The sequence below is a fragment of the Natator depressus genome, chromosome 8 (assembly GCF_965152275.1).
Source record: "Natator depressus isolate rNatDep1 chromosome 8, rNatDep2.hap1, whole genome shotgun sequence".
NCBI classification, from domain to species: Eukaryota; Metazoa; Chordata; order Testudines; family Cheloniidae; genus Natator; species Natator depressus.
In genome coordinates, this window is record NC_134241.1 from 63212967 (window position 1) to 63235989 (window position 23023).

The 23023-nt window shown below is 41.7% G+C and overlaps 1 protein-coding gene across 3 annotated transcripts in view; it reads left to right on the plus strand.

Annotated features, from left to right (window-relative positions):
- Positions 1–19684, plus strand: part of CRB1 (crumbs cell polarity complex component 1) — a 158321-nt gene extending 138637 nt beyond the window's left edge. For 2 of the 3 annotated variants that reach the window (XM_074961172.1, XM_074961173.1), the window contains exon 12: positions 18936–19683. In XM_074961172.1, coding sequence (XP_074817273.1) covers positions 18936–19151 — 216 coding nt within the window. In that variant the 3' untranslated portion in view covers positions 19152–19683. Of the gene's footprint in view, positions 1–18935 lie in introns of all 3 variants that reach the window. The other variant, XM_074961174.1, reaches the window with a different exon arrangement.
- The last annotated feature ends 3339 nt before the right edge of the window (positions 19685–23023 follow it).

A 23023-nucleotide genomic window follows, 5' to 3' on the forward strand; every position in this document is an offset into this window, starting at 1 on the left:
ATCACATAGGGCAGCCAATTACACTAACTAAATCTAACTAACACTAAACTAAACCTAAGACACTATTACAACTATATACAAGAAAAAAATCTCGGTAACTGAGACAGAAAGTGTGAGGTGAAAGAATGCCACTCAGAGCTTTGACTCCAGCCACAGTCAGTGAGAAGGAACTAACAGGGGTCAGGGCGGCACCCTTACACAGCTAGGGGAGGTGCTAAGGCCACGAGATGTGAGTGACACCCCTATGGGTACTGCTAGGCAAAGTTCTCCAGCTCCAGGGCTCTGGGTGCATGCACACCTGCATGGACTACATGGCTGTATCTACTTGAAGAAGAAACGGGGCATAACCTAAAGGGAAAGAAATCCCTGGTCTGAGCTGACCTTGTAGCATTTACACAGCTGCCCTATCCATACCCCCTCCTGAGAGGCAAAGTCCCTTGTTCTGTCCAGCCACAACTACCAAAGAGGCCAGTGAAGCCTTTGTAGATGACATGACATTAGCAGTGGCTGTCCTGATGGCCTTGTGACAGGAAGTTTCCTTCCCAATTGATTAACTGTCATTCAGGGAGAGACTGACTAGATTGCATGGCCTGAGGAAAATACAGCAAACTGACTGCTATGAGCTAGAGCTGTCAGCCGTGGAGCTGAAGATCTCCTTAGCATGGCTATATAACTGTTATGGCTTCACTTTCTCAAGGTCTGCACTGCTACATTTCTAAGGAATCTATCATCAAGGGCAGCTGTCATTTTGTGAGGTAGGCTGGTGCAACATGTTACAGGGGAGACTCACACAGTGCTCTCTCTTGGAAACATTTTATTTTGGTTCTCTTTTTGATTTGTTCTTTCCCTTAATTGAAAATAAAAGTAATTCAGATTGAAAGTATATGCTTTTGCCTTTTGTGTATCAAAAAGCATAATACTTTTCCCACATTGGGAAATTTATTTGGCTAAACTGGCCCATTTCATAGCCGTTTACACAATTGGGAGTTATACACGCTATATTAGCTTGAGGGTTTGGCCTCTTGTGTATGATATTCCCAGACAGCCTTAGCAACCCCTGAGGAGATATCTGAAGAATCCAGAAGAGAGGTAATTCCCAGAGGAGATCCTTGAAACAGCCAGAATATTATATAACATTCATTGAAGCTGCCAAAAAGAAAGCATCTGTGGTGATCCCTGTAGCACCCAGGCAGGATGACAGAAGCAAAGATGCACCCAATAATACTGAGGGGCGCCGGAGCCATAAGAGTGGAAAATCTGAAATATAATGGAGTTGTATAAATCAAACATGTCAGAACAATACTGAACATGGGGAATGTATCAATAAGGACGGCCTCATTATCCATAAATAGTTTTAACTTGACTATGCCACTCTGGAACAATGAGGCCCCTCTGTTATAAAGATAAATTGTATATACTTGGTATTGACTGACAATGTTCCTATAAATATACTTCATATTTAACAGAGAGGTTCTGGATTAAAATCACCATTCGGGAAACATTCTTCCTCAAACATTCCCCCTGCAGTTGGCCTGTTGTTTCATACCAATTTGATAATTGGATAATGTTAACCAGAACCTCTTCAGAGTAGCTACCAAATACAATTTTGATGCAGGAATATGTGTGTGGGGGTTTCTCTAGCAAGATAATCTTCCATTTTGATTCAGTTAGTGCATCATTTGTCCATCTTTGGCTAATGTCCATCTATCTAGGTACATATATGGCGCCCACAGCGTTAGTATCTGAGCACCCCACAATCATTTTGAGCATATGCTCAAACCACCACTGTGAGGTATGGAAATAATATTATGCCATCCTCCATCACAAGGGCACCATTTCACATTTCAGTGGTGTGAAGGGGGCAACATTCAGTGGGGGTTCAGAAGCTCCTTGATTTTTCTGAAGGATAAAATGTAAAAATCCATAATCAGCCAGTCCCCTTCACAGCTTCCAAGGGTGAGAGCTCACTGTCCTTTTCCTAGGAAAAGCTGAGACTCTGAAGCAGAAGATGGCTCTCAGCCCACCACTGGGCTAGGGGTGCTGCAATTTGGCACTGGAGGAGCTGGGACCAGTCATGCACTATAGTCCACAGAGTGGGAAATAAGTATCATGGGGTAGCCGTGTTAGTCTGTATCCACAAAAACAACAAGGAGTCCGGTGGCTCCTTAAAGACTAACAAAATTATTTGAGCATAAGCTTTCGTGGGTAAAAGCCTCACTTCTTCAGGTGCATGGAGTGAAAATTACAGATGCAGACACATCCATTAGACTGCATGCCTTGGGCCAGTCAGCAGTGAGGCGTGGCAGTGGATGTGGTTGGAGCAAAGCTACAGTTGGGGCAGTGGGGGCAAAAGACGTATCTGGCTTCAAGATTAAACTCGATAAGTTTCTGGAGGAGATGGTATGATCGGATAACATGATTTTGGCAATTAATTGACCTTTAACTATTCATGGTAAATAGGTCCAATGGCCTGTGATGGGATGTTAGATAAGGGTGGGATCTGAGTTACTACAGAGAATTCTTTCCTGGGTATCTGGCTGGTGAATCTTGCCCACATGCTCAGGGTTCAGCTGATCGCCATATTTGGGGTTGGGAAGGAATTTTCCTCCAGGGCACATTGGAAGAGGCCCTGGGGGCTTTTCACCTTCTTCTGTAGCATGGGGCATGGGTCACTTGCTGGAGGATTCTCTGCACCTTGAAGTCTTTGAGGACTTCAATAGCTCAGACATAGGTGAGAGGTTTATTGCAGGAGTGGGTGAGTGAGATTCTGTGGCCTGCATTGTGCAGGAGGTCAGACAAGATCATAATGGTCCCTTCTGACCTTAATATCTATGAGTCTATGAGTTGGAGAAGCGGGTCCCAAGAGCTCGGCTAGGAGGGTTGGAGAGCAGGGGCTCCAAGCTGCCTGCAAGGCTTTGGCCTCTGAGGACTTCAGGGAGCAGAGCCAGGCTCTGTGCCTGGAGACTGTGGTACTCACATAGTACAAAGTGTGCAGCGGGGGGCGGGGGGGGGGGCAACTCTCCCCACTCCCTCATGCCTTAGCTAATTGGCACTCTGCTTCATTGGGAACGAAGGCAGAGAAAGATAAAGTGACTTGCCCAAGGTGACACAGAGCTATTTTAACCATGGTACCCCCCATTCATGTAACTGTGTGATAGGTTATATTCTTACAGTGTTAAAACCAGCTTCCCTTAGCTGGAGATGGGTTTGAACTGGAACCTCACATCCAACCCCCCAAACTTTTAGGAAAGTTAAAATCTGAATGCAAGCTTTTGTGGCTTGAGCCTCTGTAATTGGCCTGAACTGGTGCCCTGAAACTGCACAGCTCTGAACTTGGAGGTTTGGATCTGAACTTCCTGACTATGCCCATGTTTACTCCTCACCCAGAACCAATCCTGACAAGGCAACTGGAGGGGTTCTTCTAGAGGCAAAACTGAATTGTTCACACTGCCACCCAAACTATATATATAAAGTGCTCAGATATAAAGTTGCCTCCCAGATCTTTCTATAGGATGTGCCAGTAAGGAGTAGTTCATGTCAATATTATTAAGGATTTGTCTCTCCCTTACGTACTACTCCTAATAAATAAAAACAGAAGTCACACAGTGAGGGAAATAAGAACAAGATGATCCTTATTTCCAACACAAACTACAAGCTAAAGCACCAATCTTGCAACACAAAATATGTGGGTGGAGTACTGCACCAACATGAAGGCACATTGGCTTTATTGGGGCTCCACATAGGTGCAGCAGTCCACTCATATGCTATATGTTGCATGACTGGGGTTTAAATATGAACAGCAGTAACAGAGGATGATAATAAAAGAGTGGAACTATAGGCACATTTGACAGAAGGAAAAAGACTTTGAAATAACTCATACAAAGTCATTTATTGTTCTTAAACTTCCCCCTATATTTATAATAGCAACAAACTCTCTCAGATCATTCAAATGTCCTTCTGCTGGGGTCTGCATAGATAATTTGTTGGTCTCCCAACTCTCACTAGTTTCTTTCTCACCTTCATATTAGGAAGGAGATGAATCTGCTTAGGAATCCAACCTCTGGTTAAAGCTAATTAGGCCATTCAGCATTTCCCCTAGCGAGCAAGTTAGAACAGGTGTCCAGCTGCAAACTAACTGGGATCAGCTGAGCAAATCAGAAAAGATTAGTACAATTTTGCTCTCTCATTTCTCCAAGATACCATGAGGAGGAGTGGTTCATAATCGATAACATATTCTGAGATTACAAGGTCTGCTAAAGTGGAGTTAAGATTGAGATCATACAGGTATAAGCAATTTAAGGGTAACAAACACTACAGTGTTGCTGTTATTACCCTAAAAACAAATATTACAACTCCAGGAAAATCAAAGTTAAATTTAAAAAGAATCCAAACATATTGAATTCTGGAAATGACTAGTTCAGGCAAACAAAATGTGGGCTCAAACTGGTTTAAACTGATTTTAAAGACATGGTAGTTTGTTTGTTTGTTTTACATGGTGTCGTGGCAAAAAATGACCAGTAATCTTTACAAAAAATCAGGTAAATCTTATCACATAAGGAAAAGATGGAGACTGAAGAAGTGAATCTTAAAAGTGTTCTGTTTTAATTGTATAAGCAAATCATTGAGTATTTGATAACCAGTGTATTTGGCATTATTCAGACTTAATACAGGTGAATGCTGTTTAACCAAACCCTCTAATCCAAACCTGCATTATCTAAAATGTCTGCATCTTTCACAGCTGTTTCACTGATGCTAGTCAGCCTAATTTGAGCACCTTTTAATCTCTTAAAATAACCATTTTCATTGATCACAGTAGCTGACTTTATGCCAGTGAATTCTAATTGAGAATGAATTTGACTCACATTTTGATTCAGTAGAGTTTAAATTACAATTAATTTTATTTGTGCGGTATTTTAAGGCTTTAAATTCTAACTTCTCTCTTTGCATAAAGCATAGATATGTGCATTTATTAAGTTAGGCACTATATATTACAATATATGGAATTTATTGGCACCTGTCACAGTTTGTCACTAGCGTACTCAGTCACCTATATATAAACCCCTGATTATCCAAATGCTTTGGATGCCCCTCAAGGTCTTCAGAAAAACCAGTATGTGAAACTTGCATTCAAAATCTGGGGAAAGTTTTAGCATTTTGATTTAATTCCATATTAATCTCAAATTGCACAGTAGCAGTACTAAGTCTTTTGTTTATTTCTGTACAGGGCTAATTCCCTTTCTTAGCACACAAACATTAAGGGACTTCAAACGGATCTCAAGTCTATGTAGATGGCTAGTGGCACCTGCATTGCTTCTATTGAAAGAGAAATCAAAAGCACACACACTCTGACTTAAAAGAAACAGGTCTTTATTGGTTTGGGGCAATTACAGATAATGAGATGGATGGGAACAGATCATTTCAATGTCTCTGAATATTTTAGCTCAAAACAAGACCCCGAGGGTGCTATTCAGCACTCTTTACTCAGGCAATATGCCCACTGGAGTGTTGAGTTGGAGAGGAAAAGAAGGACGTGTAAGTTTTCCTAAACAGAATTTACATTAGGAAGAGTATTTGGCTGGTCAGTGTTTGTGATGGAGTGATTGTCCTAGCCTTAAAAATAGCTAACCCTGACCCTTGAGTTCAATGGAAATTTTGTCTGAGTTGGGACTGCAGAAGCCAGCTTGCCCACAGTAGTGTCCATGTGCAGATAACTGCAACATTCCTGAAATTCAAACAAAATAGAAGCTTCAGCTTTTACTTTTTTCCCCAAGCAAGAAGCTTCAGATGTCCAGCTGCCACAGCAGCAGCGCTGCAATATCCCCTGAGCACTAGTTGTGTAGGATGCATTGACAAAGACAAAATAATACACAAGGTGTTTGTTCCACCACAAATATATATGGGTCCATTATTCCCACAATTACTGTGGTAGCACCTAGAGACCTTAAGCAGTTTGGGCCCCCTTGTACTAGGTGCTGTACAAACATATTGGAAAAGACATTCTCTGCCCCAGACAGCTTACATGAGAAAGGACAAGACCTAAGAAGCGGAAAAGACAAATTATTCCTCTTGTTGTTCTTACATATATTTTACAAGAGAATTGGAATGTTCCTCCTTTGTAGGTAGTGCCGTGTGGGGTGATAGACCATGATTGTTGGGGATTGTGAGATATTTATGAGGGGAGAAATACCACACTGCTTTTTTACAGAGGACATTAGTGATAGCTGAAAGTGGGTAGGCAAAAACAACATGTAAAAGTGTCTCAGAGCCAGTTCACCTCAGTAGGCAAAGATACCTTTTGATCTGACACAGAACGAAGTAAACACAGCCTATTCTGCCCCCTCCCCCTCACCTCCCCCAAGGAGCTTCCACTCCATTTGGCTAAGATGAGGATCACATTCAAACTTGATACATGTCCACTGAGGGACCAGACTATTTTCTGCTTTTACATGGAAATAGACTCAATTACCTAGCAGTTTTTTTATATCTTTAACTACTATGATTTTCAATACGTCTCTAAGGACCCTGGAAACACACAAAAGGAAACTATTGAACATTTTGTTATTACCTTCCAGTAACTAGGAGTAAATTTATATCATTTGCATTGTAACATATATTCTAATATTCGTAACGGGCAACAACAGTTATCTCTAGGTGGTGGTGAGGTTAGAGCACGGAACTAGGAAGTTAAGGGAGAAGTCTCCCGAATTTCTTGCCACCCACATCACTGTTTACAACACACTGGGAATACTCCATCAAGCATTCACTTCTATCTCCAAGTGATAGCAAAAAGCAACCTGTACCCCAACTTCATCAAACGCACTCTCAATCGCCAGACCATAACAGCAACATCTGTAATGGTAAGATAGAATAACATTTTATATGGGTGGTATGTGTGATCATCAGCCATGCCCAGTATTTAATACAGGAGACTATGTGGTCGGAGTTCAGGTTGTGTGTCAGACAGAAAATCACACACCTTCCTGTCAGCAACAAAGAGGTATACCAAAATCCTAACATACCCAGAGGCAAATCAAATCTCTGAATCCAGAAAGGGACTATGTGTAAAGGCTGGAGTTCCAGCCGATGATAATCAGGATATGAAAGGCCAGGAATATATATTTTATATTGTATTTTATTTATCCTTTTCAAATATGCATTTATTTCAAAATTTCCTTCAAACCTAGTATTTGCTGCTGTTAGTTCTCCCTCATCTGGGCACTAATTGACTTTCTATTAGGAAACTGCTGACAAGATAAAAATATACACAAACTTGTTAAAGAGAACTATAATTAACTACATATCAGAAAATAACGGTGGGGTGTCATGTGGTGAGGCAAGTAATATGTAGCCAATAAAGGTCTATCTTTTACCATTAATATTTACAGTTGGAATATTACACTAGATGGCTGCAATCTAAATGCTGCACCAACAAACAATAGCTATTGACTTGATACCTTGTAGGCTGACAGTGTGAAATATTCACATAGCTACTTTCTTAATCATCACTTGACAGCATCATGGTAACGCTAGGTAGTACCACATGGCTGTTTTGCAGAAGGTCAGCACCAACTGGGGAAACAGGTTCTCTGGATATTGTTTGCATTATTATACTTTTTTGATTAGCAAATTTGCACTGAGTTGAAGTACTCATGGGCATTCCAGACTGCTACTGACTTACTATGTTACAGGGGCAAATCACTTACCGTCATTCTGTGCCTCAGTTTCCCCATTTTACAAATCTTCCCATCAGAGTTGTGAGGCTTAATAATTACAAAGAACTGAGAAACTTGGACAAAATACAGTCTGTTACTGTAAACTATTAATCGTCATTATTACAGAAATCAGGATATTATACAATGGAGATATGTAAAACAGGTACACTCTGATCCTAGGGAAAGTAGTGCAATGCACCAGCTTTGGGTCAGATTGTGACTAGCACTTGGGTAGATGCTCAGAGAAAAAAGGCTCAAGAAGTCTCCCCCACTTTGTGAGATCTATATCAGGACCAGTCATGCATTCTACCCCAGAGAGTGTGGGGAGAAGTAGGACCAGGGCCTCACCTCCCTCTGCAGAAGCCCATGGAGAGGGATGGCAACTCTAGGGGGAGCTGGTGACCTCTGATAGCATTACCATCAACATGGACCAGTGCCAAAATAGTGTCATTTGGTCCTTTGTGTATGTGATGATGTTCCCCTGCAGTGACTATTCTAGTGTTGAACTCCAGATCTAATTTCAGAGACAATAAAGGATCTACTACTAATATCATTTAAGGGACATCTCCTTTAGCTCAAGTACTGGAAATTTTGGAGTTTCTAGTCTTAAGACCCGGTAGGGTTAGAGAATTATCTCATAATTGCATTGTTGTACACAGTACAGCCATTTGTTATATTGTGGGTGGGGCGGGGGGAAGAGTGTGAATACACCACCCACATAAAAATGTGTTGTGATAATGGAAGCCCTCAAACACTCTGCAGTATGAAGTGGTGGACAGTGTAAACCTGCCATATCAGTAATGATTATAATGAGATGTGGGGGGAGTTATGGAAACACTCCCTGTCAATATCTCTCTGTGACCATTAATGGTGGCCTCACTTGAAGCTAAGTGCAAACCTTTTGCTTTACATATGTATCTTGTCACTCTTCTCGGCCCAACATTGTTGTGGGGAGAAGGGGCAGGGGCATCTAGTTAGAGGTGAGCAAATAGCAAATACAATGTACAATAGCCACACGGAATATTCACACTTACGTCAAATGGCAAAGAGAAGATGTTCATTTTGTCTGAGACTTTCAAAGGGACCTGTGAGAGGTAGGTGCCCAACTCACACTGAAAATCACAGGAGTTGGGTGCCTCTCTTCCTTGGGCCCTTTTGAAAATCCCAATCTTAAAGCCTATTAAGCCCATATGTGAGTAGGTGAGCCCTTGCCCAAAAGATGATGAGCACCTTCAGCTCCCACTGGCTTCAATGGAAGATGAGAATGCCCAGTGCTTCTCAGGAGATGTTCAGCATATCACAGCGTTGGGCCCTACCTTTGGGTAGGTTTTTTTTTGTGCTCACTGTGACCATATGCACATACGCTGGCTGCATACAGAAATTAGTCACAGCGAGGTCATACATTTCCCATAGCATTCTTCTATTTTTATTGACCAATGGCATTTGTTCCTCCGTCAGAACTCGCTAGTAACAAACACTGTGTCCGCACATCTTTTGGAGCACAGCATGCCTTGGAATTGCAGTGCTGTCTGCAGGATCTGCATTGGACAGATCTTTCATTGGAATTGGTCAGAACAAATATTCTTCATTCACAAGGTAAATTATTTCTACAGAGAGACTAGTGACTAGGGGCCAGCACCGAACGTACTGTGCTGTTTGTGCCACCATAAACCAAGTTATAATGATATGTAATAACTAGAAGCTTTACCCAAACGGGAGGAAATGTCAGTCCACAGAGACATTTACTAAATGACACATTTACTAAAACACGGTGTCTTATTGTTTGCCTGGTCTGAGATTTAGCAACTGTGGGCCAAATTTGTCCTGAGCCTAATTTCATTTAGTTCAGGGGGTTTACATGAAGGGTGCATTTTCCCTCTTGTGTTTTTAAATTGCAGCAGATGGTTAAGTTTTACACCAGAGGCTGTCAGTAGAATTTTAAAAGGCATCTTATAACAACACACTGAAGCTGTATAGTCAATCTGTGCAGCACCAACAGAATGGTCCTGAAGAGAACTTGAGCACATTTGTAAAATTAGCATTGGCAGTTGTTGCAAAACAGTATCAGTTTGTATGCTAAAAGCCCACTCCTTAATCATGGCTTTTCTCCTGAAGCAGCCAATTGAGGCATTCTGCTCCAGACATGGAGAAGTGATGGTGAAGGAGAAAAGGCATTTCAGACTCAGTCCTATGAGGTACTGACTAAAGCATTTAACCATGCACTTAAGGGACTACACACACATGCTTGAAATTAAGCACGTACATGATGGGAACCAGAATGCTGAGCACTCAGCATAGATAACACATTGGAACCAGTGATCCCTCTAATTTTTGACAGGCCGTGTGCGCAAAAAATTTCTTCTGTGCAAATTTTTGTGCTTCTGGGCAAATTTTTGTGCATGCAGTGTTTCGCCGTATGCACAGGGTTTAGGATCTGTGTGCACGCGCACACGCACACAGTTTAGAGGGAACAGTGATTGGAACCCCTCTAGAAAAGATCACTCTTATTAGGTTGCCTCCTGTCTAAACAGACCACCCCAAATAATCTCCAAATATACCGAACGCAATGCTGCATCATCAGACCACCTCCATTAACCAACCAATATTGTACAATGAATACAACATGAACAAGATATTAATATAGCAAGCAGTTACAGAAAATATACTTTAGATCTATTTGTCCTTTGTTACATTTCCTATAAAGTCATTCATTAGAGTCAGCTACTGAGTTCAGCAAAGCTGGATTTCCAAGGGCTAATAATGCAAATAAAATTTTAGTTGAACTGACTATTGCTGCAACCAAATACTGGAATTTTGGAGGGAGTGGCTTGTTTTGGTTTACATATTGCACCATTGTTAAGAGCTCTAGGAACACTGATGATGGCCCTGATCCTGCAGTTTGAATCACGTGAGCAAAATCCCATAAGGAATCCTAACTATGCAGATCAGGTGGCAGGACTGAGGCCAACATTTGTAAATGTTTTAGCTGATGACATCTGCCTCACTGTTAATATGAGACTCCTATAGGGCTCAGTCCTCAACGTCCCTTGAAATCAGTAGGTGTAACCTGGCCTCACTGCAGTAAAGATTAGTTTTGCCATTGACTTCAATAGGGCCAGAATTTCTTCCAGTGAGAACGAACATTCTCAGTATCTTCCAAGGCTCATTCTTCACCTTGCTAGGCTAGATTACAATAGACAGCTAAATCCACAGATTTCAACCATCTGCACGTGTGCTCACTTTATAACGGGAGGTCACAGATGAGATGTTTCTTGCTTGAAAAACCAGACTATTTGACTGTAAATTAGAAAAATACAATCCAGTTTAGCAATTGATCACAATAGCTACGACCAGCTGTCCCCTGACATTTACTTGTGAAATCCCCAGCACAAATGGCTGTTAGACAAATAAGTTTGACAGTTCCAAGAAAGTAATTTACTCAGATTATGCAATGCATTTAAACCATTCAACCTATGTTCTGTACTTCAGTGGAGAGTTGACAATGATGATTATGATTAGTTACTCCTGAGATTCTTTTAAAAAAAGGTTCAGAGAATACCATTCAGTGAGAAGACATTGAAGGTATTATTAAACCATAAAATATATAAAATAAAATTAAGGTTTAAATGATAGGTTGAAGGAATTAGACTAATGGTCATTACATGGGGGAGTTAAAGAAACAGCTTGTCACCTCCAAAAGTCTGAGCAAAATACAGCTCAAGTAGACATGGATCCGTTAAATTCAACTGAGTCCATAGTGTCTATTTTTTTAGATAGAGAAACCAACATACAGGTCTGCACAGCTCTCAGGCTCTGCTGGTTGATGTTTAATATTGGAACAGCAGCTGTTGATTCTAGGTGATTCTAGCCAGAGCAATCAGTGTTCATTTGTGAATGTTAAGAACTCACAGCATTTTAAACAGGAAAAGTAAAATTCATTTAGCCCTGCATGTGTTGCTAATTTAATGCCATGTTAAGATATTGGGACAAAGTCAAGATATTAATTTATTGCTACTTTACTGGTGTTATAAATAAAGTGAGGCCTCATATGCCCCAAGCCAAAGGTTATCAGTGCATCACATTATGGTAGGTTTGTGTACAAGTGGCTGGATTTCTTACCGAACTACTGGGGCTCCTGTTGGAAACCAACCTTAGAATGATTTTCTGATAAGAAGGTTGCAAATCAAGATCAGTGTATCTATGGGCTTTTTAATCAATGTTATGGCTTTTCTTTGACTGGTCAAATTATCGATATATGCCCTCACCCCCTTTAAAGTAATTCTGACCTGGATTAGAGCTACTCAAGCCAATAGTCATTCATTACTATAGCAAATGTTTTTTGATTTCTAGGCAGTAAACATGAAGACATGGACCAGATTTGCTTCACTAGGAATTAAGTGATAAGCTGACCAATAGCGTCAGGACTCAAGGTTACTCAGATCAAGGAATGCTGGTGGTGCACATCAGCAGCTGCACACTTCTAAGCAAGTGATGCAAATGGCAGTGCAGGGAATGTTCCAGAGACTCTACAATTCCCCACATTGTAAAGCTACCAGTGATGTTTCTGTCTTGTTAAACTGCCCGATTATGGCTGTTCCTATGCAGGTGCTGGAATAAAAGGGGACCACTCCCTGTGCTAGAGGCAGCCGGAATCCATCCATTTGTGCTTTCTGAGTGTAAGCTCCCACTCGTGTTTCTGGACACATCACATGCCCCAACAAAGACATTTATTCTCAGGCCATGTCACTACTTGCCCTATGCAACAGCAAGCACCACGATGGCAGCACATGTGGCTCCTTTTGCACAGAGACAGCAAGAGCCATTTTGGCCTGCATTCCCCAACCCCGTCCCCGTACCTGGAGACACAGGGCCCAGTTCTCTGATCACTCATGTTTGCATAAATCAGGATTAATTCCAGTGAAGCCACTGGAGCCACAGTAGTATAAAATGATGTGAGAGGAGAATGAGGCCCATAATGGCTCCCGACACATCTCCTCAGGCACTACCCCCTACCGCCCACCGCCCCAGCACTCCACTGACTCCCAGAGCCAGAATTCAGTCAAACATTTTAAAAATGTTTTCCAGTCAAAATGTGTTCTCATGCAGCAACCTCGCCCCATTCTACACTACTAATTTTCAGACGGGAGCAATTCCTTTGCTACAAATTTTCTTCAAAGAGCGAGAAGCGATTACAAAAGAATGGTGTGTGTTATGTGACTTTGGCTTTGCAATTGGGCCCTGCTTATCCAGCAGTCTGCCCACACTCTACACAATGGGAGCTGGGAACTAAGTATGTACATCTAGAGTGCACTAACAAAATCACCTGCGTGGTAATCTTAGTAGGCCTTTAAAAGTTAAAGGACTTGATTCTCCCCTTTCACCCGAGAGGAGGGTGCATGCCAGAGCTGTCCTGTGGACAGTTCAGACATAAGCCTTTGGAATCTGGGGACTGTAAGTGATTATTGGTTACTGAGAATAAGGTTGGTGTTTAGCCTTGCTTGCACCGTCAGGGGAGCTGTGGGCACTCATCACCATGCTGGTGATGCCCTTCAGTTTCAACTGTTGTCTCCTGCTGCTGTGTATGTGAGTTCCACAGTCTGATAAGTGCAAACTGCCAGAGAAGGTTTGTGTGCATGTTACCCCACAGCAAGCAGCTGCCATTTAAATGACTTACCTTAGCTTTAGCATGCTCTAGATGAAACCAGTATTTTTCCTTCACTTCACCATCCTACAAATCCTCAGCAATAGCACCCAGGAAAACAGGACACCTCTGGGTTAACTGCTCAGGGAAGTGTAACTGTTTCTTAGATGCAGGAGATCTGGGCTGATTAGATTTCATAGTTCCGTACTTTTTAGGGAAGTATTATAAGGATTATTTGTTATTGTTTTCTCAATACTGAATGGAATTGATATAATTCTGCAAACACAGCAACAGTTAGTATCCTATTTCATCCCGTCTGGAATTTACAATAGCCATTCACAAACCCAATTAAAGAGTTACCAATGGATTCAAGTAATTTATGTTAAAAATCTCTAGCCCAGCTTAGTGGGTGAAGTAGCAAACATCGAGTTTCTTTTTGCTTAAGTCCAGTAGCTAATTAAGAGCAATTTTCAGCAAGAACTAATTGAGTAACATTGACTTTCATTATTTTCTTGCTTAAAAAGGTATAAAAATACCATCTTGCACAAGTTTTTCTTTGACTCACAAAGCAATGAGCCCTGAGAAAAGGTCTATTGATGATTGTTACCTGCAGTAGGATGAAGTGCAAAATGTAGCAACAGGTGTAATGAACCAATAATAAAGGCTAGGATTCAGAGGAGCCCTAAGGGAATTAGGCACCCAACTCCCACTGAACATCTCATAAGCCCCTTGGAAAACCTCAGCCAAACATAGCTTTTTTTTGGCTGACTGATGTGAGCATGAAGATAAGGCTATGACTCCCAAATGCTGGATACTGAGCTGCTGGATACTTATAGGCAGGTCCTGATCCTGAAACCTGCTCCATGCTGATGGACCCCTATGCCTGTATGGTGCCTTTGTGAAGTCATGGTATTTCATTCAAGTACAAAGGCTGCCACCATGGAACAGTTTGCAGGATCCAAGCTTTATAGTATAGGCAAAGAATGTAAGAAATTACCTCACCCATTCAGGCACTATGCTGTGCCCATCATCATGGTGTCTGAGTATGTCAGAGTCATTCCTCCATCTATAGTGGTCACCATTAAGCAGCAAGCATTTGTCAATAATTATTCATATTGGGAGTGGAGACATCACAGTTCATGCCTATAAATTGATCACCGTTATAATCTTTTCAATATTACCTAACATAAGTCATTTAATATTACATCTGTTCCCTACATACAGTTAATTATTTGTAAACAGCACTGTACTTGGATTAGAAAACAACTGTGGCAACTGTGTGGTATCTGTTAGCAAATATTGAATTTTGAAAGGCAGCCACTGAGTGTAACATTCTGATAACCAGCTGTACCGAAGAATAATTTTACAACATGCTCCTATTTAGGAAGTTTCCAGGTGTTCTGCAGCAATTTGTTTGTGCTGAGACATAATAAAGTATACCACACATCCTTCCTTGCTTCTCAGGATATTTTTTCTCTCTGCTCTTAGTGCTCTAGGGAAAACTGCTTGTGTTGGATCCCATTACAGCCCTGTGACAAACTGATTAAGCATATTGTATAATGAAAGCAAGTGGCCATGATCTAATGCTCAGATCAAAGATGGAGCTCTTAACACAGCTATCATGGGAAGGTTGGCATAGTATAACAGTAAAATGTGATACTAAATTGAAAAGTGATGTCCCGCTGTGATGATCTGTGCAGTATTCAAGGAGACATTACCCATACATTACTCAGTGCCTTAGTACTGCAGAAGTCTTAGAATAGTGGATGACCTTACACGTATCACAGGCCAGTGAACATCTTACTCCTGTTGGTAAGCAGTTACTCACATGAGGAATCACATTAGAGTCCAAGGGACTAGTTATGTGGGCAACTGCTCACTAATGCAAATAAGGGGCTCACATTCTGGCTCCAGACAAAGTGCAAGGCAATAGCCAGGGAAAATAACAGGATGAGTTAAGACAGAGGTGTGACTTCAATTCTTCATTTCCTGCTTTTAAATCCAGCTCCTACCATTATTCAAACATGTTTTTATTGTGGGTTTGTTCATTGACACCACTTCCCCTTAAAAAGCAGGACAATTATGTTCCTAAAGATGCTGGTCAGGGCTTCATCTTTCCTGGGACCATGAACAATTTTTTTTAAATGTTTCCAAGTGTTGTTATCAACACCAAATATTGTGACACGCCAATCCCGATGCCCACATCTGAGATTTCGGATTCTTTTTTCAGACAGTACAATTTGTTTTATGTTTTCCAAATTAAATTAACTGTTCAGCAATCAATTAGTGAAGAAACAGTTGATCCTGATGGGACCAGACTACAGAACCTTCTGGCAACTCTAGATCAGTTCACTGCTAGTGCTAATCAGGCTACCCACACTGTAAACCTGAGCTTTGCTATGAGAGCTGACAGATCAGGAGGACAGCCCATGACCCAAAGTTTTTAATAGCTCAATAGGGCCTAGATGAGTGGATTGTGGAAAAGTGTATTTTTTTTAATATTGGAGAATCAGCAGTGAACACTGAACAGAGAAGTAAAGTTGGTCAATATGTCCCTTTATGATAGAAAATGGCTCTGCAGATCTTACTCAAAGCTGTAGCCACTTGACAGATTGGATCAGGTTGATATGTTTTGACAGGTTTCAATTCTAGGAACATCTGCAGGTCCACTGGCTTCCTCAGGTGTTGGTGACCATCCAGTTAAGAATGCTCCTAAATCAAACACAAGAGGCATACAGACGAGGCAGTGTTCCTCTCCATCATAGCATTTCTATAGTAATTTTCTATTGCACTAGACTAGAATATCCAGGCACTGAATGGCTATGCACAAAGATAAGAAAGGTGACAAATTAAGCAGAATGACTACTGCGAAACAACAGAAATGTATTTCTATACTGATCAGTATACAGTACAAATGCAGCTTTATAATTCTGACATTTATTCCCATTGTATTTGTGTTTTTTGTACGTATAAATTATCATACAATTTGTGTGTGTGTGTGTGTGTAAACCTCATCTCCAAAAAATACAGTGATAGGACATGAACTTAGAATCTACTGTTGATTCAAGTCTCTTCCTAGGTGTAGTTATGATAGGATTTACACTATTGCTGACTGGAAAAACATCAGACAGATTCAAAGAGTTTAAGATGAGATGGAACCATTAGGTTACGTAGTCTGACTTCTTGTCTACTGCAAGCTATTAAATTTAAGCTAGTAACCACTGTATTGAGCACAAAAGCTTGTACAGATGGTCTCATTCAAACCCAGGAACACAGAGTTAATTGTGAGTGAGGGGAACGGATAAACTAGTGGCACTGCCTGGGATGCAGGAGATAGGGCAATTAACTTAATCCACCTGTGCCTTGCTTCCCCAATCTGTAACATGAAGGTGATACCTCGTAGGGTGTCCTAAGGATAAAAATCCATTCATGATTGTGTGATGCTCTGGTACTACGAGGGCCATATAAGCACATGCAGACACACACAGAGAGAACTGGATCTCCAATAGGAATAGAAAACAACATTTTTAAATGCTTGCTGAAGAGCTTATGAAATGACATTCTTAATATGACACAATAATATAGTAGACTGACATGTTCTGTGTCGCCTCATCTCAGGTACTTGGGTACTGTGTGATCTGTCACCTGGAGTAGGTTATTTCTATACAGGAAAATTAATTATCTTTTAAATCATAGAGGAGTCATATTTAACAATCAAGGGCCAGGAAAGAGTAATTGCAGCTGGTCATAAAGCCCCCTAGGAGAGACCTTGAGCCAAACTTGCTTTCATTACTGTAGCTGGATTTTTTAAAATCCAGAAATAAAAGATTGTTTTAATATTTTTCCTGTGGCTCTGTCATTGTATTGCAGAAGAGTCTGAACAGTGGGGTTCAAGATGTGTATATTTGGCATTAATAGGAATTAATGCCCAGCTTAGAGTATCCCTGTTCTGAATGCAGTATTATCCTCAGCACTAGGACTATCCCTGCATACTCCCTGGGAATGACTATTAGGCAGATCACTCAGTGTGGGTAATAGTATTCTGTAACAAGCTGTACCTAACTCTCTGGGAAATGGGATTTGAGTTCTGACCTGCTGTTTTCTGTTTCGAAACCTTTTGGATTTGAAAGTTCTGCCGCAAGCACATGTGCATCTACAACAGTTCAATTGTCACTTGTAATACAAATCAAAAGATGATGGCAAAATCTGCCTGGAAGACCAATTCCTTGCAGGGTGATTCTGTCCATAGGGACCACTTTTCCATGACACCCACATCATTTCAATGGCTTCCATGACTGCAGAAAGACTGTTTTAAACAAATGTTTTCATCTGCCAAAAATCCAACACTAAAAGGTGTTTCTGGCAGATTTGTTTGCATGTACATGGTGCATGTTGATGTTATTACCTTTCCCATTGCTGTATGAAAACAGGGTATAAAAGAATACAATTTATATATCCATCCTGCACTGTATTGCTTCCTGAAAAGGAATTATGGAAACATGAGCATGTCTCCATAATTAAAGACGCAAGCTCTATACGATCTGGGGGGATACTACAAAATGTTTTCTGTGAATATTTATTGATTTGAATTTCCCATCAAATGCATTTCAGTTATGTTCATGTGTGTCCTTTGTGTGTTCTCAGTCTGAAACCTTCCTACACCACCAGACATCGTTTAGGATCCAAACAAGGATCCGCCAACCCTATTGTGTCTATTGTGCTGTTTACTGGAATAGCTACCTTGTTGTGTTTCTACTACTTTTTTAGGAGAGGTTGTTGATCTATCAATCACTCAACCCCCAACCAGGATCAGTGGGCTGCTTTTCTCTGGTCTCTACCCTTAGACCTGTCTGGCTTAGGTGGCCCTACCAAAATTCCCATCAGCATAGGTCTCAAGGTCAGTGGAATACCCAAGTCTTTCCACTACCTGAAGATGCAGTCCCCAGGGAAGGTTTGTGTGTTCGCCTTATGCAAATATTCCAGGAAACAACTGTACTGGCAGGAATGTTCAGAGAAATGGTGTGTTTTACAAAAGTATTTATGGAAAGCAAAATCTGAAATTGTAAGTGCAACTCTTCACACCAGAAACCTGATTCATTCAGTGAAGGAAATAGAAATGCCATGTGCCTATGTATCCAATGAAAACTGTTAAAATTTAAAATATCAAAGACTTGCAATGAACTGCTTGTGAACAACCTATGGACAAAGAATTGTTAGTAAAAATTCAGCAAACAATTTCTGAATACTAACTCTGTTTGTGAAAAACACAATCTGCTCACAAATAATTTGCAAACAGAAAGAAAGTTGTCAAATAAACTAGTCATTATACATGATTCACTCAGCTCTGGGTAAGTGCTCAAAAAATAGCATGCTGCAATAGATTTACTTTCCATAGGACCTAAAGCACCAAACTTTGGAAGGCTAATCTACTTTTCTACTAGCAAATATGTTCTTTAAAATATTAGATTTTACATTATATTTGAAATTATTACTCGAGAATGTTTTCCTACCATGGTAGCTCCAATGTATGTGCCTCTATGTTCTTAACATCAATTATATTGCAATTATTTCAATCCTTTCAGTTGACAGCTGACTTGATCTCGAACATATTCACCGCCATTGGCTCAGTAACATTAGCCTTATTATTGATCCTCTTCTTGGCAATTGTGATTTCCGTCATAGCTGCCAACAAACGGGCGACTCAAGGGACCTACAGCCCCAGCCGGCAGGAGAAAGAGGGATCCCGTGTGGAGATGTGGAACATGGTGCAGCCACCACCGATAGAAAGACTGATATAGCAGAAAAGACTCCTCTGTGCTACACACTGGCAGGCATCTGGCTGAAAGGAAATAGAGTAAATATGATGGAAATGGTTGTTAATTTTGTTTTTGATACCAAGGAATATGTGATGACTTTAGGGGCTGTTGAAAATATTTGGCATTTAATCCAATAACCTTAAGGGTCTTCAGTATTTGAGTGAACTGATGCCAGCTTCTTGGACTTCTTGAACTTGGACCAGCTTCTCAAAGGACAATTTTGCTTGCACTGGAATTTTCAGCCTTGGTAATCAGCAGTATGCCTTACAGAGTGTAATGGCTTCTGGGATACATGTAAGTGCCCATCTCTCAGATACACAGCTTCTGTTTTGCTTTTTCGTTTGACTGCCTAGTGATCATTGTTGCAGAAGACAATGCAGAGAAATAAAATAAGCCTGTACAATAAGTACATCATAATTATGTCATGAGAGGTATTAGCATTAGAACTGTGTCTCAGCATATCTATTTTCATTCTTTAATCAGGGATTAAAAGGAAGGTCTGGGGAAGCTCCCCATGAAGCGAAATAAACCTTTCAAAAGTTATTGGCTTGCTTCCCTTCAATGCGCTAATTTCACCTGCTGTTTCACCACCCTTTTCTAATGCCAGTAGCCTCCTGTGACAAACACATGCCCTTCTTTAAGTGTAAGGGGACTGTTGCCCCCTTACTAACATTCAGTGGGGGTGTTTTAGTTGCTAGCTCCCAGTACTAAAAAGGGTCTATGGGAAATCAGGACCTTGAGACTGATAGTCCCCAGGAACAATGGGGAGAGGCCAATGCTCCAGGTCAGCCTGAATGACAGGGTGGGCAGGCTAATCGGGAGTCAGGAGGCCAGGGAGATCCCATCCTCCGTGTGAGCTGGATTTGCCTGGGTCAGACAGAGTGGGGCCGAACTAAGGAGAAAGCAGGGGCCCAAGCTAAGCTGGGGAGCAGAGCGGTGCCAGAGCCAGAGGGGCCAGAAAAGCAGCCCAGGAAGCAGGTCAATGCTGGGAGCAGAGTCACAGAAGCAGCCAGCAGAGAAGACCTGTCCTGGGAGCAGAGCTGTAGCAACCAGAGCCAGAGGGGCCAAAGAAGCAGCCCAGGGCACTGGAGGCAGAGCAGCAGAGACAGAGTGGTGGAGCTGGGGCTGGAGCAGTCCAGAGCTGGGTGTGTTGAGCAGCTAAGGAGAGCGAGAGGGACCCTGAGCAGTGGGACCAGCGCAGGGAGATGCCTCAGCCAAGAGGCTCTGCGGGCCAGGCTTGGATCATAACCCCGCCAGGGCGGGGGCGACACTGGGAAGAAGGGTCCTACCACTTAGAGCCTGAGAGCGTGTGGCCACCACTAGAGCAAGTGTCCAACCCACAGCCAGGGCCTGAGAAGAAGGCCGGGGACTTACAAGGAACAGGCTGTGAACTGCCCTGACATTCCAGAGACACTGTTCGTGATGTTGCCTGCCACTGAGTGGGGTGATGTGTTTTCCTTTAACCTTTCCCATTTTTCCTTATTCTTTTTAAAATTAATTGTTGATTAAATAACTTGTATTTGCTTTAAATTGTATGTAATGATCAGCGGGTCAGGGAAATGCCCAGTGTAGAGAGAGTACCCCAGAGTGGGGATACCCTAGCCCCTGTCCTAGGTGACCACAGCAGGGTTGGGGGTCGAGCCCCCCAGGAATCCTGGGCCCAGCCTTCTCAGGGTTACGAGGACTCTGCCAGACAGGAGAGTGGAAGGGGAGTCCTCAAGGGCAGGGAGGCCACTGGGTAAAGGAAGTGGGAGTGAGGACTCAGATCCTTTCGCTAGCCCACTTCACTGGGGTAGTGCAGAAGCCAGGAAAGTTCCCCACAATAGCGGGACTATTCCCCCGCTTACACAAGCATCAGAAACGACACTCCAAACTGTTAAGGTGACACAGGTTATTTAACCAGACCTCTTTCAATGCATGGAATCTAAACATCATTTCAACCCTGCATTCCCCACTGTCTTGTTCTGACTACATCACTACACTAACGTGCACTACTAGACCTCATGCAACCCAGGTCATAAATATACATTAAGTACAAAACAGACAAGCTTGCTCAAAAATGTGTTGCCCAAGATTGCCAGAAAATATCAGAAAAGGAGAAGAATTGTCTTGTACCAAAAGCACCAGACTGGGAATCATGAGATATGGGTTCCCAGCTCTTCAACAGATTTCACATGTGACCTTGGGCAAGTCATTCACCTTTCTGTGCCTCGGTTTCCCTCCAACGAGGGATGATACTATTTGCCTATCTCATTTCCTTGATATGTGTCAAAACTTTTGTTGGAAGAGCTAGAGAAATGTAGAATATAATTGATGGAGCAAAGGAAAGTTTGGAAAGTCTCCGAACAATACAGACACAAAGAGGTAATTTTTCAACAGGACTTAAGGCTCAACTACCCCATTGGTGGGGGTAACTAGCACCTGCCAAAATGCATCCACACTGTTTTGTGCTTATAAGTTAAATGTAGGTGCAGGTGTTGTAAGCACACATCTGGCTAGCTGATTTGCATATACAGTCGGGTAGTTAAAGCGTAACTAAGCTTTAAGCTCCCACAAATGCTCGCAGAATGGAGTTGAGGCCAGTGAAAATTTGCCCCCTTCCCCAAATTACTTCTCCTGGAGTTCCAAGTGCATAGCGTTTTTCATATCCCCTCAATCCTTCCCCAGATTTTGACATGTAGATAGCTCAAATGGTTATGCCAGTACTACAACTGAGATCAGCTGGGATCTACTACTAAGCATCCCACTTTTTAAATGGCTAAACCACAATTCTCAATGGGCTACTGAGGACCAAATCTGACCAAAGCTTATATTCTTTATGGACTATCAGCTGATCACAGAGAACAATCGGGGGGGGGGGGGGGAAGGGGGCGGAACAAGCTTCTGTCCAGCCCTAAAACACCTAGTGAATCAGGAAACCAGCACAGAAGCTCCTTAGTTACAACTCCTACAGCTCCACTGAAGTCAAATACCTTATACTCAATGGAATCGCACAGACTATAAAGCTAGGGTAGAATTTGGTGCACCCTGTATTTTGAATGAGTAAATGTCAGTTATCTTTTAAGCTGCTCCTGACTTCAATGAACCCAAATGACAGCTACTAACAGAAAGCAAGAAACCAAAAATATTATAGTAGATAAAGTGGAGCTTTAGCTGAGCCGTTGGCAGGGTTTGATTTGTTTATTATTATATTCAGATGACTGACACTGAGGCCCTCAGCACTAGCTTATAACTTAGCTTAGCCATTATAGTATGAGACTAGTCCTGATGATTCAGACGAATAAGGAACACAAGGAGATTTGGTATGTATAGAGCTAGGCAAAACTTTTCAGATAAAACTTATTTCACCAAAAAATTGAAGATTTGGATCAACGAACACATGCAACACACCCACCGAGCCCCAAACACAATCCTATCCACCGTTTTGGCATCATCACCGCCCCAAGCTGCTCCTCACATATCTCTAGTGGAAAGAGCTGGGACCCAGTACCTATTAAAGAGCACATACCACTATCCAGTAGTGTAGGATAGGAAGAGATAGTGAGGCCTGCATCCCAGTGAAACTCCATGGAGACTTAAACTAGGCAGCATCTAATTATCCCATCTGGGACCTGGCCAGGATACAAGGTTTAATAGAACTATACATTACGACAGTATGTGCCTTCTGCATTTTTTTAAATGTAAAATTAACTCAATTCTCTCTGTGAATATAATTTTATAGCATGGGTGGTATATAATGTTATTATTTTCTATGTTCAGCCTTAAAATACAGAAATGGCAAACAAATAGGGACTGTGGCAAATCGTGCACAAGAACTGCCCATGTTTTTGTTTTGTTCTGTGGGACTATGTGAT